This window comes from Maniola hyperantus, chromosome 21, assembly GCF_902806685.2.
Source record: "Maniola hyperantus chromosome 21, iAphHyp1.2, whole genome shotgun sequence".
Classification (NCBI taxonomy): domain Eukaryota; kingdom Metazoa; phylum Arthropoda; class Insecta; order Lepidoptera; family Nymphalidae; genus Maniola; species Maniola hyperantus.
The window spans coordinates 9538630-9556146 of NC_048556.1; the positions used below are offsets into that span (position 1 = coordinate 9538630).

Consider the following 17517-nt stretch of genomic DNA (forward strand, 5'->3'; position numbering starts at 1 on the left):
CCGTTTTTCCTTTTGAGGTATGGAACCCTAAAAATATCTTAATTTTATTACTACAATCCAAGATCCTATTCTAAGCTTCAAAGTTTGGAACTTCGTCTCGTCTCGTCTCGTCGTCGGAAAGTCTCTCATTCTACAGGATATATTTCGGAGATTGTGCCCAAGAACTTTTTGCCCTGGTTCCTCCTTCACCTTTCTACTATAGTACCGCAAGGCATTGCCAAGGTCTGCACCTGTACGTAGTCGAAATTCCACGGATACGTACCTACTTCATGTAGTAACTACAAAAATGTTAATCGGTTCACCATTAATGTAACCAGCGTGTGAATTGGTCTAAACTAGTTTATTAGAATATAAACTATTGTTACTCATTGACTACAAATTAGACTAAAACCGCGTATCGGATTTTTATTAATATTGATAGGGGCTTCAATCGCTTGAAAAAACCGCCGTTCTATTCACATCACACATGTATCAATTAAGGACAATTAGAGTTTCCATTGTAGTTAGCTGTAAAAAGTTTACTCACGCTGAAAACTAATTTGCTAACTTCCCGTTATAGATAAAGTTAGACCTAGTATTTACAGTAAGCGTGTGTTTCCACAAAAGAGGAACGGAACTGAGACGTGGCAATAAACCAAACTAGTTATTAATGATTTTAAGCTTATTTTGTTTTGATGTAGACTACCTAATGCTCGCGACTTAGTCCGCGTGGACTACACAAATTTCTAAACTCTATTTCACCCCCTTAGAGGTTGAATTATCAAAATCCTTTCTTAGCGGATGCCTACATCACATTAGCTATCTGCATGCCAAACAGCCCGATCCGTCTCGTAGTTTGAGCTGTGCGTTGACCCGCTAAAAAAGGATTTTACAAAATTCAACCCCTAAGAGGGTGAAATAGGGGTTTGAAATTTGTGTGGTCCACGAGGACGAAGTCGCGAGCATAAGCTAGTTCGTAATAAATAAGTATAGAGTTTTTCTGCAAGCTAATAGGCCTGTAACAACTTTTGTTAAAACGTTTGCGTTGTTAAACATTTTGTGAACTTCCCGTTATTTTGAGTTAAAAATACTTGAGCTTGCATTTAAGAGCATTAATGTAATGTTACACGTCGGTTAATTCAACCACTTAAACTAATTGTAAGTGCAGAAAAAAGGAAAACTCTAGAATCGGCGATAGCAAGTCATATATATATTTAAGACATTATCTAGTTACAGCGGTCGCCGGCCGACCATCAGATTTTATTTATTTATTTAAACAACTTTATTGTTCGCAAAATTACAGAGAGTAAGAATACAGGATACACTAAAAAAAACAAAGGGCGACCTTATCACTAAAGTGATCTCTTCCAGGTAACCTAACTTATAGAACTGTAAGATCTTATTAGTAGAAAAGATTTTTCGCCTAAATTTTTTTTCCGACCTTTTAGCAGACTATACAGGTGTTGGAAATGTCCTACTTAACTGATAGTTTACTGAATCACTTTACTCTTGTGTATTTCAGAATGGAAAGCCGTTAGTAGAAGACCTATTCCAAGACCTGCGCGATGGAGAAGTGCTGCTGTCCTTACTGGAGATACTCACCGCACAGCAGTTTGTGAGTAATATCTTTTGAGATTTTAATTGTATTGAATAAAGAACTAGCAAACTTAGCGTTATTGTTATACTGACTAAACACAATCCAATACCAATAACCATTTGCCTCATTTTGTAGTTTTAGTGATTTAGTATTTTTCAAACCCGCAATGTGTAGCGTGCAAAACTGCGGTCAATGCCCCACCTACGACGCGGCATTGACTCCGAGTGGCCTACTTATGCAACGTTCGTTGACCTCTAGCGTCAATCAGATGTTTTATTTGCAATATATCGTGAACTTTTACAAAATATAGGTTTTTTTTTTTGCGTTTTTTTGTAGTATCATATCAGTTATGTACTATCACCTGTCTTCGTTTTTACTAGCGTTCTGGTTACACCCTGTATAAAAAACTGTAGATTGTTAAACATGTCTCCACCTGTCACAGAAACGCGAACGCGGACATATGCGTGTACACCAACTCAACAATGTGAACGCAGCGCTACGGGCCTTAGCTGCGGCAGGGGTGCGTCTCGTCAACATCAGCAGCGGAGACATTGTCGATGGCAACCCTAAGCTTATTCTCGGTAAGGCTCAGCCCTATTTCCAATTAATAAAGCTTCCAACTGAATACGGTCGCTTTTAACTTTAATTTGTCTGTTACTCGTTGAAACTAAAACTGAACCGTTTGAGTGAATCACGATTTGGTCCAGAATAATATGTTTAGAATTTAAAACTGGTGACCCTGATGCTTGCAGATCTTCTGCACCAAACCATAGAAAAAATCTTATGAAAACTGTAGAATTCAAAAATTCGTTACGTAGAGGACATTGTACAATATGCCAGCAAATAAATCCAAGATGTTCTACTCATTTAAACTAAGTAAATTTTTTAATGCTAAAAGAATTTTAATTCCAGGTCTAGTATGGAGTATAATTTTGCACTGGCAAGTACATTACCATCTAAAGGAGTTGATGTCAGAACTGCAACAGACCAATTTGGAGAAAACGCTACTCGCCTGGTGCCGGACACACACGCAGGTAAGACAAAAATAGACTTTCTCTGGGACTTCCACTTCTTCTTCTTCTTTCTTCTTTGGGGCTATACAGGTCCTTGCTATCCCTGAATCACTGCGACCGTCTCCGATCTATTGTGTTAGCCTCCACTTCACACTTCCTTATCAAATCCTGTGGCCGCCAGATACAGCAGCACCTTCTTGACTGGAATTGAAGTAACATCCTCCGGATAAATGATATGTCTCCCTAGGTGGACGCTACGTTTGTGCATCAGAGCAGGGCAGAAGCAGATAATGTGCATCAGAGTCTCGGGAGACTCGTGGCACAGCCTGCAGATGTCCGAGCCCTGGAGCTTAAGGTTATACATGTGCCTTTTCAGGCCACAGTGACCCGTTAAAGCTCGCACCAGGATGCACATGTTACTTCTGTTAAGCGACAGCACCTCAGATGCTACCTTCTTGCTGAAGGATTTAACCAGCGCTTTCGAGTGGTTTAACCCTGGCAAGTTTCTCCAGCGGTTGAGTGTGTCATAGTAGCAATAGGTTAGAAGGGTGAGTTGAACCAGGCTTTTAGGTATACCGCAGACAGGCTCTGGGCCTATCTGAGGACTTCCACTTAGTCTAGCTAGGAGTTTTTCTAATTAGATTAAAATTCGAAAACTACTCTGACGAAATTTCTGATTTGATTGAAACCTGATCATCTATTTTTTTTTTTATAAAGTTGTTACAGGGATGAATCAAGTAGCTCAAATGCGATTTGGGTTATGCTAATCATCGAGGAGTATGTTTTCTATCAAAAGCCGTAGTTCTGGAATAAACATAAGCCAGAACCAAATGCAGAAAATGTACTCTCTAAAACTAAACTAACTTGACAAGACTATAGAAGTTATATACTTTTCTGCAGATTACAATATTATGGCATTATTATTACAATAAAACTCAAAGCTAGCCTTATCTAATTACTATATAAATCATGACCGCGTGGAATGGTGCCAAGAATACTGGCTGCATTTCCGCGCTGGACAGCCAGGCTGATCCGTTGCGCAAAAAATGAGCCAGCCCTTCTGTCACCAGATGAGGCTATTAACCGCGGTGAAATGTCTCGTAAAAAATTTTTAGCACTAAGACTCCATGGCCCCAGGGTCTCCACGGCAAACGGCAAAAATATGTAACTCTGTATATGAGAGGCATACTTGCGCCGCTTGCCGTTTTCAGCTGTTTCTGCTGCGGCTCCCGGTCTTGATGCTGTCTTCCTGATATGACACGGGGCCAATGTGTCAACGCAAGTTGCGTCCCACATTAGCGCCCGTCCCCGTTCCCAGGGAACCAGCGTCAATCCATCAGGTCTCTTGCCATCATCCCGACTAATCCCTGCCGGCTCAATGAGCGCAGGAATATTTATGGTGGCAAGAGCTCTTTTAATTGTATCGTTAAGAGAGCCATGCCTAAAAAGCCTACCAGAGCTCCTTTGGCAAGAGAGTCCGTGGATTCCAAATTTATCAACCTCTTTTCCACACGGACATCTGTGCTGATGGCACAGTGGTGTTGCCAATCTGAGACCTAGAGCCACACGAAAACTTTCGTTATCTAAAAGTGTGCCGAGATTTTTTGATGGCCAGGCATGCAGCCAATACCCAGATTCCTTATTTGTTAGTACTACCAATTACAATAGTATGGGGCAGAAAGTAATGTACATCAGCCTTTAGAATGACATTTCGGCTTTGTAGAGCGTTGTCTCTGTCACTCATACCTATATCACGTTTTGTCGGTCTCAATGACAGATACAACCATCTGCTATCTCCTAAAAGTAGATGTCCATTACTTTCTGCCGCGCACTGTAGATGGTAAAGAAGTAGAAGTTATAAACAAATAAAACAAAGTATAACAACTAAATCAATATAATCATAAGATCCTTTTTTTGACTAAAAATAATAAACCCTTTCACAATGTTCTCTACATTGTGAAAAGGTTGATATAATATTATTTTTAGTCCTTTCAACTAAATCTAATAGCAACCCTTAATTGTAAAACATCACTTTACAGAACTACATGGGTGTTAAAGTCGAGAACTTCACATCGTCATGGTCAGACGGGCTGGCATTTAACGCGTTGCTGCACAGATGGAGACCACAACTCTTCGACTATTCCACGTTATTGCGCTTGACAGCCGCGCAAAGGCTCGAACACGCTTTTGCTTTGGCCCAAAGACACCTGGGGATTGACCGCCTGTTAGACCCTGAAGGTAACAATTTTTTACACAAGTTAACAAACATAGATTTTGATTGTGACTGAAAGCCAATTGGACGTTATAAAAACGCGCGCAGTCTTAAATAAACGTGACGCGTACGCGAACTGACCCCCTTGATAAAAGACCCCGGATGGGTTCGAAACTAACGTCGACTGGATACGTGAGTATAGCCGTAGAAATATACTATATATAATGTTATAAAAAAGCCAAAATAAAATCGGTGTCTCGACTCTCAAGGAAAGAGCTGATATGGTGTACAGTACACGACAGAATGTACATCGGCCATTAGAATGACCATTCGGCTTTGTATAGCGTTGTCTCTATCACTCATACCTCATACTCAACGCTCTACAAATCTGCTATCTCCTAAATGTCGATATACAATATTTTCTGCCTCGCATTGTACACATACTCTTTCTTACCCACACCCCTTGAAAAAGATTGATGATGCATGGCAGATTATCTTGACGTGTGGTAACCAATGCGGGAAGCAGAGTATCCACGTGATATGCCAGCCAACTACAAAGACGGAATCACGGTAATGACCATCTATATGAGAATCAAACCTAAAATATGAGTTCTGCTCATTCAAGCCCTTAGATCCTTGCCTTGAATCGAAGTTACCGAACCCATATCTTTCCGAAAATTTTCTGAAAGATTCAGTTGATTAGATTTAACTCCTGTTTATTGTAAGCTTATTATAGTTCACCAACTCACTTCGATAATATTTTTTTCTTCCATTTCAGATGTGAACACGCCAAATCCAGATAAAAAGTCAATAATGATGTACGTAATGTGCCTGTTCCAATCATTGCCTCATGCAAGTGAAGAAGTCGCCCATACAGAAAATGCAGAACAAGTAAAGCATACGGAAGGACCTTCAGACACTGGAGATGAACAGACTAGCCCTGTTGATGCTAATGCTGAGGTACAGATCTAAATCTTGTCCTTATATCTTGTTCTTTATTATTGCCAATATTCCTACCAGAATTTGTTGACCAGGAATGTTATAAAATTATGTGGTAGTAAGGAAAAAAGTAGTTAGGTGTCGAGGGACTCCTGAAAGAGGAGAACCATACTCTGTTTCACTCACTTATACCAGGTGATGTCCGTTCGTACTTTAGTTTCACTATTTTCCATTTGCGTCTTCATACCAAGCAACCGTTTAAAAAAGGTGGGATATTTTTTGTAAGAATTTTTATCCCACTTCTGATGTTTTATTCAATGTGTCTGAACCCAGCGGCTCCCAGCAAATGCGAGTCGCTAAATCCAGGTGACGCAAGACCGTGGCGAGTGGAAGTCCCTACAAGAGACCTTCCATGAGATGTCCAGCTGTGGACGTATATCAATTGACAATGATGACGATTATGTTTATTTTAAATCTGCAAAAATAAAAAAAAATAAAAAAAATAAGCCTTTTATTACTGAAAAAGGTACAAATTTACAATATTATTACAATTCTAAATGTGTAATTAGATACATGCTTTTAGGTATAAGTACATAATATAGTTGCTTATAGTTACAGTAAACAAGTTGGTTTACAATATTTTCTGGTTTTTGTTTTATTTTATAGAACACAATTTTTAAATTTATTAATACATCTGAATATTTAAAATTTTTGATACTAAATCACAATTTTTAAAAATTTGAAAAAACATTTATTTTTATTTTTATGGTAAGCTTAGACTTTTTAAAATCTGCAAACGTAAATCTTATTTCAGGTCGGTGGCGGAGGAAGTGGCGCGGCATCCCGCCCAGTATCAGTAGCAACAACTTGCTCAGTAGAGTTAGGCACGTATGGCGCTGCATTAGAGGACGCACTTGCTGCTTTATTAGATGGGGAGGAGAGATTGAACGCTTCGCCGCTGCCGGAGGAGGGAGAAGACCAACCGGGCGCGTACCTTGCTGCACTCAAAGAACACTTCCACTCGCATGAGGTAAATATAGTGTATCCGGTTCGAAGGACCATTCTATGGAATTACTTATTAGAGTTACACATCCTCAAAGTCCCCCACTAGCATGTTAGTTAAATTCTAGTGATGAGCCAAAATAATGTAGCTAATTGCATCTACTTATATGCAATTAATGACTTTTTATCGCGATGCGACTTGGTATAGAGACATCCGTGTATTATTTTGCGAATTACAAATATCCAATACTTTGTGGTACAATTTAAAAAATCATGTGACTTAGGCTAGTGTCCCATTACCTCCAGGTTATACATTACATACTTTATTATATGTTATCCCACTTCTGATGTTCCGAATCCTACTATCCTACTAATATTATAAATGTGAAAGTGTGGATGTTTGGATGTTTAGATGTTTGGATGTTTGTTACTCAATCACGCAAAAACTATTGGACGGATTTAGCTGAAATTTAGAATGGAGATAGATTATACCATGGATTAAGACATATGCTACTTTTTATCCCGGAAAATCAAAGAGTTCCCGCAGGATTTTGAAAAACGTAAATCCACGCGGACGAAGTCTACGACTACGACTACGACTACTTACGTCGTACGTAATAAATAATTAATTATTCATTACAGAAATTCCTATTGGAATTGTCAGAGCAGCAATGTCGCGTCGGAGCCGTGTTGGAAGAAGGCGCACGTTTAGTCCGAGAACAAGCCTTATCTAGAGATGAGGCCAATGAGGTGAAGAATCTTTCAGATATATTATTATTTGCTAATCCTTCATTTTCTTAGCTGCGATAGCCTAGTGGTTAGGACGTCCGCCTTCTAATCGGAGGTCGGGGGTTCGATTCCTGTGTGTCGAGTTATGTGTGTTTTAAGTAATTAAATATCACTTGCTTTAATGGTAATGGACCAGCCCCCCAATTGTGTAAGAATAACCATTTCATGGCTATCGCAATCGTCCAGAAATTCTGCCATTTGATTGGTTGATTTGCTGTTTACATTTTTTCACAGCCAATCAAAGGGCAGAATTCTTGACGATTGCGATAGCCATGAAATGGTTATTCTTACACAATTGGGGGGCAGATCGTGAGGAAACCTGCATGTCTGAGAGTTCTGCATAATATTCTCAAAGGTGTGTTAAGTCTGCCAATCCGCACTGGGCTATGCCCTAATGAACTATGGTCTAAACCCTATTCTCATTTTGAGAGGAGATCCCTCATTTTCAGAGGAAATCACTCATTTTGAGAGGAGATCCCTTTCAAAATGAGAGGGATCTCCTCTCAAATGAGAGGGGCGCGTGCGCGAACGGACTCCCTTGAAAAAGGACCCCGGATAGGTTCGAAACTAATCAGGCTAACGTCGACTAAACACGTGAGTAAAGCCGGGACAGATATTATATATAATGGAAATCACTCACGATAGTTTAAACGCTAAAAGAGATCCCTCTCAGTAGTGAGCATGATGATGATCATGAATACTGTAAATCGCGCTAAACTTTGTTGATATTTTGCAGGTCCGGCTCCAAATGCGTTTGCTCAACCAACGCTGGGAACAGTTACGTTTAGGCGCTATGGACAAACAGGCGCGCGTACACCGCGCACTGATGCGGGCGCAACATCAGCAGCTCAATGCTTTTCGGTACGTAAAGACCTTTTGAATACAGTACTACTGCTAGGCAAGTGCGCTCCATCTTAGGCTGCATGCTCACTTGCCAGAAGGTCTGATTGCAGCCAAGCGCTAGTCTAGAAATTAAAAAGAAAAAACCGGCCAAGTGCGAGTCAGGATTTTGCACGATAATTCAAAAACTATGCATAAAAATAAATAAAAATCGGTTTTAGAATGCACAAGTGAAGCCCTTTCATATGATACCCCACTTGATATAGTTATCTTACTTCGAATATTGAAAATACTAATTATTAGTTCATGATCACAATTTTTTTTTTTTTGTGTGATATAACCCTAAATTCACGATTTTCAGATTTTTCCCCTAAAGCCAGCTTTATGACCCACCTACCTGCCAATTTTCATGATTCTAGGTCAATGGGAATAGACAGACAGACAGACGGACAGACAGACAGACAACAAAGTGATCCTATAAGGGTTCCGTTTTTCCTTTTGAGGTACGGAACCCTAAAAACTATCACTTTGATAAGTTGCATCAGCATAAATCGTCTAAACAGAAAAGCGCAATGTAATATAAAACCCAATGAAATACAGACCTTATTGCTTGATGTTAAGATTTTAAACACAAATACAACAGAGACTCATGTTATGACACTCATGACATCATTGACAGCTCGAACTTTATCTCTCGCAGCACCGCAGTCCGCAGTCCAAACGTGACAAATGAAAACAAAAATTAATCGTGGTATGTACCCGTTATATACATTAAAATATATCCCACTCATTATTTGCAGGCAATGGCTGACATCGACCGAGGACCGCATGTCTCGGATGGAGACGGAGGAGCAAGCTTCAGGGCCGAGTACCGCTTTAGACAGCACGGTCGCATTGCACGCGGACCTGCGGCGCCAGCAACCGCTCGTCGACGCGCTCGCGGACTGCGTACTTGTAGTCGACGATGATGACGCGCATTTGGCCAGTGAGTAAAACCAAGATTCACTGTTACATAATATCGTTTTTAGGGTTTCGTACCCGAAGGGTGCCAACAGGACCCAATTACTAAGCATCCGCTGTCCGTCCGTCCATCCATCTGTCTGTCAGCGGGCTGAATCTCGTGAATAGGTAGAGAGTTAAATTTTCACAGAATATGTTCTATTGCTGCTATAATAGCTATAACAGCAAATAATAAAAATTTTGATTAGCCATGATGAAAATTTAAAATATAAATAAATTGCTATTTCTTGTACGAGGTACGTATTAAAATTTTGTGCTCGCTTCGCTTGCGCTGCAGTTGAAGTTGCCTTGCAAAACAATATTTTTACTAACTTATTTTTAAAATGTTCATTCTTTAACAGGTGTATCAGAAATCGAGGACCAACTGCGCGCTCTGGGCGAGCGTTGGTCGCACGCGTGTCAGTGGACGCTCGCCCGCCTCGAGCGGTTGCAGCGCGGCGCGGCGCTCGACCAGCAAAGCGCCGAGTTGCATGAACAAGTGCATACACTTGAGGCGGACCTCAAACAGGTATGTGTTCAAGTTCGAGCTACTAATATAACGATGTAGTTTACGCTTCTTGATCATAGATGTCGCTGTAATATACAGGCATCGCGCTATCAATTTTTTTAATATTTATTCAGTATCTATGCCCCGCGTGGGGGAGCCCCGCGTGGGGGTGAGCCCTGGGGCTCGAAGAAATAATCTAAGAGGTCGAGGGGCAACGTCTTCCTAAGGGCGCCTTCTGTGTTCCTGTGAGGCTCGGACCACGGCTTAGGATGGCGTTGGGATGGGTGGATTGGTTGGACTACTGGTTAGTCCGTACGCCCCCGAGGCCGTGGCGTGAGTCCACGTCCGGGTGACGACGTTAGAAATCGGGTACCTCGTCGTCGCCGGTGAAGATGCTGTACTAAGGTTGGATTGTGTAGCCCTACGAGATAGGGAGCATTGTCGGTCATGATTTGATCGTCGGGATCGTTAAGGACGTGCTTAAGGCGCCTTTTATCTTTCAAATGACTTCAGTAAATACTGTTTTACAGATGGAAGCATACCCAGCGAGCGAGATCGGCGAAGTCCTCGAACGCATTTCAGCGCTGCAGCGCTGTAGTTCATCACTAGCAAGTCAAAGACGGGGACTCGCAATGCTACTGCAGCGCTTGTCAGCGATTGAAGGGACAGAGCGGCTAGCGGACAGTGCGGATGCCTTGCATGATCGGCTTGACGCTTTAGAGTTGATACTTCGAGTGCAAGCTGATAGAGTAAGTTTTTTGTAACTAACAAGTTGAATTATCTTGGTGAGACAACGCTCAGTCGACGAAAGATACGTTTTTACATCAAGTAACGTTTTTATATGAATTTTGATGCTGTTTTGACTATAATCGAATCACCATTCCGACATTAACTAACCTAACCTAACGACCTAGGCGTCCGAATCACACACTTTGGTTTATTGGACGCGTAAATAGTTGAATACTCTAATAGTAAAACTGCATATGAAAAAAAAATGCAGCGATGTGTGAAGTCATGGGTCAATCGATAGCTCAAGGACGTAACCCAAACAAATTGTTCTTCTAGGTAAACGCGTCCCATCTTAGGCCGCATTATCACTTTCCATCAGGTGTGTCATAATGAATTAAAAAAAAAACTTCGAAACTACTTTTGTCCAAAAAAAGTTTAAAGGCAGAAACAAACTATAAAGCGTAAAACTAACTATGGGACACGTCCGTAAGCTGTCGTGTGCACAGTCGTCTTGCGAGATAATAATATGTCTTGGACATCCGCAAACGTCCTAGCGCTCAAGGTTACATCTGCGACTTTCGTCCGACAGTGAGTGTGTACAGTTCAGTGTATTAGTATTGTCCAGATACCTATAAGTCGCGGCTGACGGACGCGTCCCATAGTTTGTTTCACGCTTAAAGTCGTTACACTTTCAAGTTGCACTGAAGAATTTTTTTTTTTTTTTTTTTAAGAATATTAGCCATGTTAAATGACTAATATTCCCCTTTCCTCTCCAATTAAGCGTCAGGCTTGTGCTAGGAGTAGGTACGACAATAGTGCAACGGGCGGGGTTTGAACCGTCGACCTTTCGGTTTTCAGTCCACTCTTATACCGGTTGAGCTATTGAGGCTCTTTGAAAACTTTTTATTTCTTTACAGATAAAGGAACTAGGTTTTGAATTCGACATCACGACGGAATCTAGTGCTGATGGTACCACCACTATAACTACCACGACCACCACGTTGGAACTCGACCATCGAACGAAGAAGCCACGACTTAGCGACAAATCCAGCGCAGACTTCCAGATTGGGTACAAAGTGTTTGACAACTGGGCTGAGGCTACTGAGAAGGCTCTTGCAGAGGTGAGTTTAAACCCCCCTTTTATATTGTCAAGGGGGCCCCCCTTTGTTTTATAACTTGTGAAGTACCTTTGGCATTTGAGAGGGGGGGGGGTTGGGGGGATTGACTGTTTACTGGATTATGTAGTTTGATTTTAATTTAGTTTGTAACGATGTTTGCTGGAATATAGATCGTCTTTAAAAGCCCCTTACAAAATGCCCCTTAAAAAAGGTTTTTTTTTAGTTCAGGTACAAGTTAGCCTAACTAACAAAACCTGACGGGCTAACCTGGAAGGGTTATGGTAGTTTTTATTAAACGCATATTTTTGTTTGTTCCAGTGTATGCGAGAGCTAAGCGAAGGATCGAGCGACCAGTCTCGCGACCAGTCGCGCGACTCGGCGCGTGCGTTGCTACAGCGCGTACAACGCGAGAGCGAGGAACAACGCGCGGACTTCGCTAACGTTGAGGAGATACAGAGGCGATTGGCTGCTGACTCTTCTCTCAGAGGTAATTTTTTTATGGTTCCGTACCTCAAAAGGAAAAACGGAACCCTTATAGGATCACTTTGTTGCCTGTCTGTCTGATGTTAAGTGATTACTGTCGCCCATGAACATTTGCAGCACCAGAGGAACTGCTGATGCGTTGCCGGCCTTTCAGAAGTTTATACTATATACTCTATCTCTTCACTCGGTTCAGGGTCCTGGCTGAAAATCAGCGCTGTATGCTCTTGTGTATCAAAGCATACAGCAAAATGCTGAGCTGGAACCATTGAATTTATTCCGTCGGCAATCTTACAATTTGTTGCCAAATATTTAAAACTAGGCGATGTCCTCGTAAGTTTCGGTTTTTAAAAGTCCCGTGGGAACCCTGGACTGTAGGCTATCTATGTACCAAATTTTGCCAAAATCGGTTAAACGGATGAGCCGTGAAAAGCCAGCAGACAGTCAAACAGACGGACAGACAGTCAGATAGACAGACAGACACACTTTCGCATTTATAATATTAGTATGGATAAGTATAGATATGTAAAACATTCTTCTTTCAGACGAAGCGAAACAACACGCGGACAGTATAGATGAACTTAAAAAACGATGGGAGAACATACAAGAGACCCTCCTTAGCATACGAAATATGATGAATCTTCTAGAAGATAAAGAGAACTTCTACAAGAACGTAGAAGGTTTGCAGAGGGAACTTGACGACGTCCACAAATGGAAAGACAAGATGTTGAAGGAACCACCTTCGAATAACCAATTAATACACTTACGAAACCGAATACGTGCAGTCAAACAACTAGAGATGAAACTCAAGGAATTAAACGCACAATCGATTATATTACTAACGAAATCGATATCGAAATCGCACAAAGACGATATCGAGAGAGACGCGAAACGAATAAACGAAGACTTCGAAGAGCTATTACTATATCTAAGCAAACGAGAAGTGGAGATTAAAATAGCTTTGAACAAAAAAAACGCCGACCTTACCAACTGAAGATGATTATAAAACTGTTCAAAGAAAGATTCAGGATATGGAGTCACAAATTATTGCAGAACACGCAATTATATCTTCAAAGGACGAAATGGCGAAAAAGTTGGAGGATTTAAAACAAATGCGGAAACAATTCGATGATCTGCAATCCTCTTACGATAGTGTAGTGAAACAGAAAAGGGAGAAGTATGAAAAAGGAAGTGTTGAGGAGTTGAATTTGAGGAGCAGCCTTGAGAACCTGGTGATGAGATTCTCGGATTCTAAGACGATTCTGGAGCAGAAGATAAATAAAATAGACAAAGGTAAGGTTTTTAGGGCCTAAAGTTTGGAAAATAATGCGTCTTATACTTCTGGCTCCACGGAAGAGCAGAGTTGTGTCTATGTTCTCACCACAGGCGCAGAAAATGCTGAGTGGAGTCCATTTTGGTACTACGTACCAGGCATCTTATTTTGAGTGAATTTTAAATTTTTTATGTGTACTTTCTGTGGCACCGAATAAACACTTTTTCTTTCTTTCTTTCTTTATAATTTCGTACAAAACGGCGGCCTCTTTTGTCGATTTTTCTTAAATTTTCAAACTCACCTGAAATCGTGGGTTTTTGGTTCGTATAGTCGTAGGTTGACCTAACCCTCGTTAAGTCGACATAAAGAATTGTTCACTACCTCATTTCTATTTTAACTAAATTCAACTATTTCGATTTTTACTTTTTATTTTTGATTTCGAAATAAAGAATTGTTCACACTACCTTATTTCTATTTAGTTATTAAACTCAACTATTTTGATTTTTACTTTTTATATTTGATAAGTTGACCATAAACAATTTAATTTTCAGCCATAGAGCTACTAGATAAACTAGATGTGGAGCAACGGGAGTTGACTCAATGGCTGGACAAGGCACAAGCGTTTGTAGACAGCAATAAGTCAGTGCCTTTTGGCGATGTACAAGAGTTGGAACGGCTATTGGATACTAGCAATGTAAGTTGTAGTCATTCTTAACAATATGAGCAATTTGATATAAGATCAAGACTTTGATACTTCAAAATTCCAATGTTTTCATCTAAGACCGTATCATCATTCATCATGTATAATCACAGTCAAGTTTTATCCATTGATGGAAAAAAGTTTAGATTACAACACAGGTGTTATTCAAGGGGCGGACCAACAAACTCCTAAAAGGTCGGCAACGCATCGGCGGTTCCTCTGGTGCTGCAAGTGTTCATGGGCGGCGGTAAACACTTAACATCAGGTGACCCGCCTGCTCGTTTGCTCGCTATCTCTATTAAAAAACAGTTTTGAGAACGCCATTTTTGCTCTCATGTCGAAAGTATGGTTTACCCTTAAGGACTAAAGTCGTCTTTCGACATGACTTTTCAACAAGAGGTCTTGGTCTATGAATCAACTGATTCATAGAGCGATACCTCTCAAAATGTTTGGTTTTATAAAAATCCTATGAGTACTCTTTGATTTTTCGGGACAAAAATTAGGTTCGTCTTGGTAACTAATTTCATAAAAATAGGTTAAAAGCGGATGTGTCATGAAAGGTAACAGACAGAGTACAGACAGACACACTACATTTATATTATTAGTATGAACCAAAATCGTACGACTTATTTTATAAAACTGATTTGTTTTAGAAATTCCACGACCAACAAGCTACCTACAAACAGAAAATGGAGAGCATCGAAGCAACCAAAGAAACAATACTAGAAGACTGTGACGAAACCCTAACCAAAACCCTAATGACGGATGTCAAAGAGTTGCGAAAACGATACGAAACCCTTACCGAGACTTCTCTTAAACTTAACGAGGGTTTAAGAAGGGGTTTAGAGAAATCTGAAGGACTGTTCCGTAGGATTGATGAAATGGAGAGATGGTTGGCGGATTTCGAACAGGAAATGCCGAAGGAAGATGAGTGTAATATAACAGATTCAGCTGAGTTGTATCAGATGAAGACGCGGTTCCAGACTCTGAAGGACAAGTGTGATGATAAGACGCCAGAGTTCAGGAATTTGAATGAAGATGGTGAGTTTTGTAAACTTTATGCTTTTACTAGATACGGGCTTTTTCGTCGGCATAGGTTTAAAAGTGTACCATATGTATGTATGCAAGATATCTCTGTACCAAATAGATGATACGCACAACTTCTTCTATGTGGATTTAGGTGTTTCCGGTACAAAAAGTAGCGAATGCCGGCTAAATCGGTTAAATGAATGGATTGTGAAAAGCTAGCAGACAGACACTATTTCGCATTTATAATATTAGTATAGAGTAAAGGTCTGTACGCATCTGAGCTGCGCTGCGCGTCACTGCAGGGCGCGGCACAGAGCGTCAAAATATTATTTCTATCATTTTGTATGGCGCATATCGCACTAGAGCGACGCTTCGCCGCGCGTTGCTGCGCGTCGCGGCTGGGAGAATATTGTGAAGCACAGCGCAGTAACGCTCTGTGGACTGTGCAGCTACGCTAGTGCGACATACCCAGGCGTGTCGCGTCGCTTCAGAATGCGTATGGCGCTCGGATAAGATACACGCGCATCGAGTTAAGTATTTAATTTACAGGCGTGATAGACCTCAAAATAAATAACGTAGTTTTAATTTTTGGCATATGACGGCTCTTAGAAGTATATCCTCAAAATTCCCAACCCCTAGGATGTTGGCTTCCACCCTTTCCCTCTTCACTGTCGCTCATCTTGCGACGTTGTTGCTCGTACGCGAACGGGTATAGAAGTGACGCGCAAGTGACGCGAGCTGCCGCGTAGTGTAGTTGTAGTGCGGTAGGTACCGTGAGCGGCCTGAAGTGACGCGCCCTGCAGTCGGACTGCAGTGACGCGCAGTGCAGCTCAGGTGCGTACGCAGCTTTAGGGAAAATGTTTGAAAAACGATAACGATACTTTTTTAATGATTATGGATGCTATTGTGGGGAAAGTTGTTTGGGGTGCTCATTACGAAAATAATGCCCATTTCATGTATCTACGCAACTTTTTACTCTATTGTTTAGGAAACGAAGCGTTACTCGCAGCGGAAAGTGCTCCAGCGTTGGCTAGACGTCTCACGCAACTCAATGCTGGTTGGACGCGGGCCACGCATTCTGTGTATGAGAGATATAAGTGAGTATGATCGAGTTTTACGTAGTTATAGTAGTTGATATAAACTTCTTTATGCAGTGGTCCGACCGCCGGCGAGAAAACGACTAACTATCGGCGATTTTCTCTCTCAAGAAACGCACAATAAGTGTACATTCCGTGTAAACGAAACAGATGCATATATCAAAAGTTGCTTACTGAGTGCCGGCGACGACTCGCTTTACTAGTTTAGCTGAGCGACGAGCTTTCAAAAATAAACTCGCTCAGCGATATTCGTTCAGTGATGCTCGCTGTTTGTAAACACGTGTAGGTTTGCATAGGACTGAGCGACCGCGGGCGAATGGCGCGCGTAATCGCTCGTCGCACTTGCACACTCGCTTATAGCCCAGCGACAAAACTATCGAAACTACACACTCGCTTCCCGCTGATCGTCAACTTGTTTATAGTTTCTAGTTCTACTCGTTTCTCGTTCATCGTCGGCGGTCGGACCACTGCCTTAGGATTAATTAGGGCTTTGGAATGGATGGAAACTTTTAGCTCACGACAAGCGACATGCTAATGTTAATAGTATATCTGTATATGCTATAAGTTTGACGTATGATATACGCATTAGATAATATATTATATACCTATCTGTAATTTTTGAAACTTCAAATAATTTGAAAATCCAAAATACCCAATGTTATTTCATAGTTTTAAGTTTTCACTTGTGTCAGCAGTCAGCACTGATTGCCAATTTTTTAAATACTTTAGTTTCTTTATACTTTACTAGTGCTCCGCCTCGACTTCACCTAGGTTGAGCAATGAAAAAAGTACCTTTCAAATGGTAAAATAATTTTTCAAACAGGTGCAGTGGTTCCGGAGATAACCCTCAACATACATACAAACTCATAAAATTAGCACTCTTTCTTTATAATATTAGTATAGTATTTTTCGTGAAATGCAGCTAATTTGAGACCAGCTGGTCAGTGTCCAAAGTTTAAAAACGTTGGTCTCTTTACCAGGGTCCTGGCAGAAGCATGGCACGAATCAGGCGAGCTACGCGCATGGCTGGCCCAGCAAAGCGCATGGTTAGACGGCTTACAACGACGACTGACCAAGGAGACGAGAGCTAGAGCTGATGCTGAGGACATCTCTGATGAGCTTTATGTGAGTTAATTGTAATAGCCTCGATAGCTCAACGGTTATAGGAGCGGACTGAAAACCGAAAGGTGGCCGGTTCAAATCCCACCCGTTA

General features: G+C 41.1%; 1 protein-coding gene across 1 annotated transcript in view; it reads left to right on the top strand.

The window, feature by feature from the left end:
• Positions 1-17517, top strand: part of LOC117992619 (dystrophin, isoforms A/C/F/G/H-like) — a 630854-nt gene that overhangs the window by 20664 nt on the left and 592673 nt on the right. The window contains 19 exon segments of the mRNA XM_034980350.2: positions 1502-1594; positions 2019-2157; positions 2489-2610; positions 4629-4827; positions 5580-5761; positions 6555-6770; positions 7385-7492; positions 8268-8392; positions 9172-9356; positions 9733-9899; positions 10409-10627; positions 11525-11728; positions 12044-12212; positions 12751-13172; positions 13174-13498; positions 14030-14172; positions 14832-15219; positions 16196-16304; positions 17285-17429. Of these exon segments, the coding sequence (XP_034836241.2) occupies positions 1502-1594; positions 2019-2157; positions 2489-2610; positions 4629-4827; positions 5580-5761; positions 6555-6770; positions 7385-7492; positions 8268-8392; positions 9172-9356; positions 9733-9899; positions 10409-10627; positions 11525-11728; positions 12044-12212; positions 12751-13172; positions 13174-13498; positions 14030-14172; positions 14832-15219; positions 16196-16304; positions 17285-17429 (3660 nt within the window).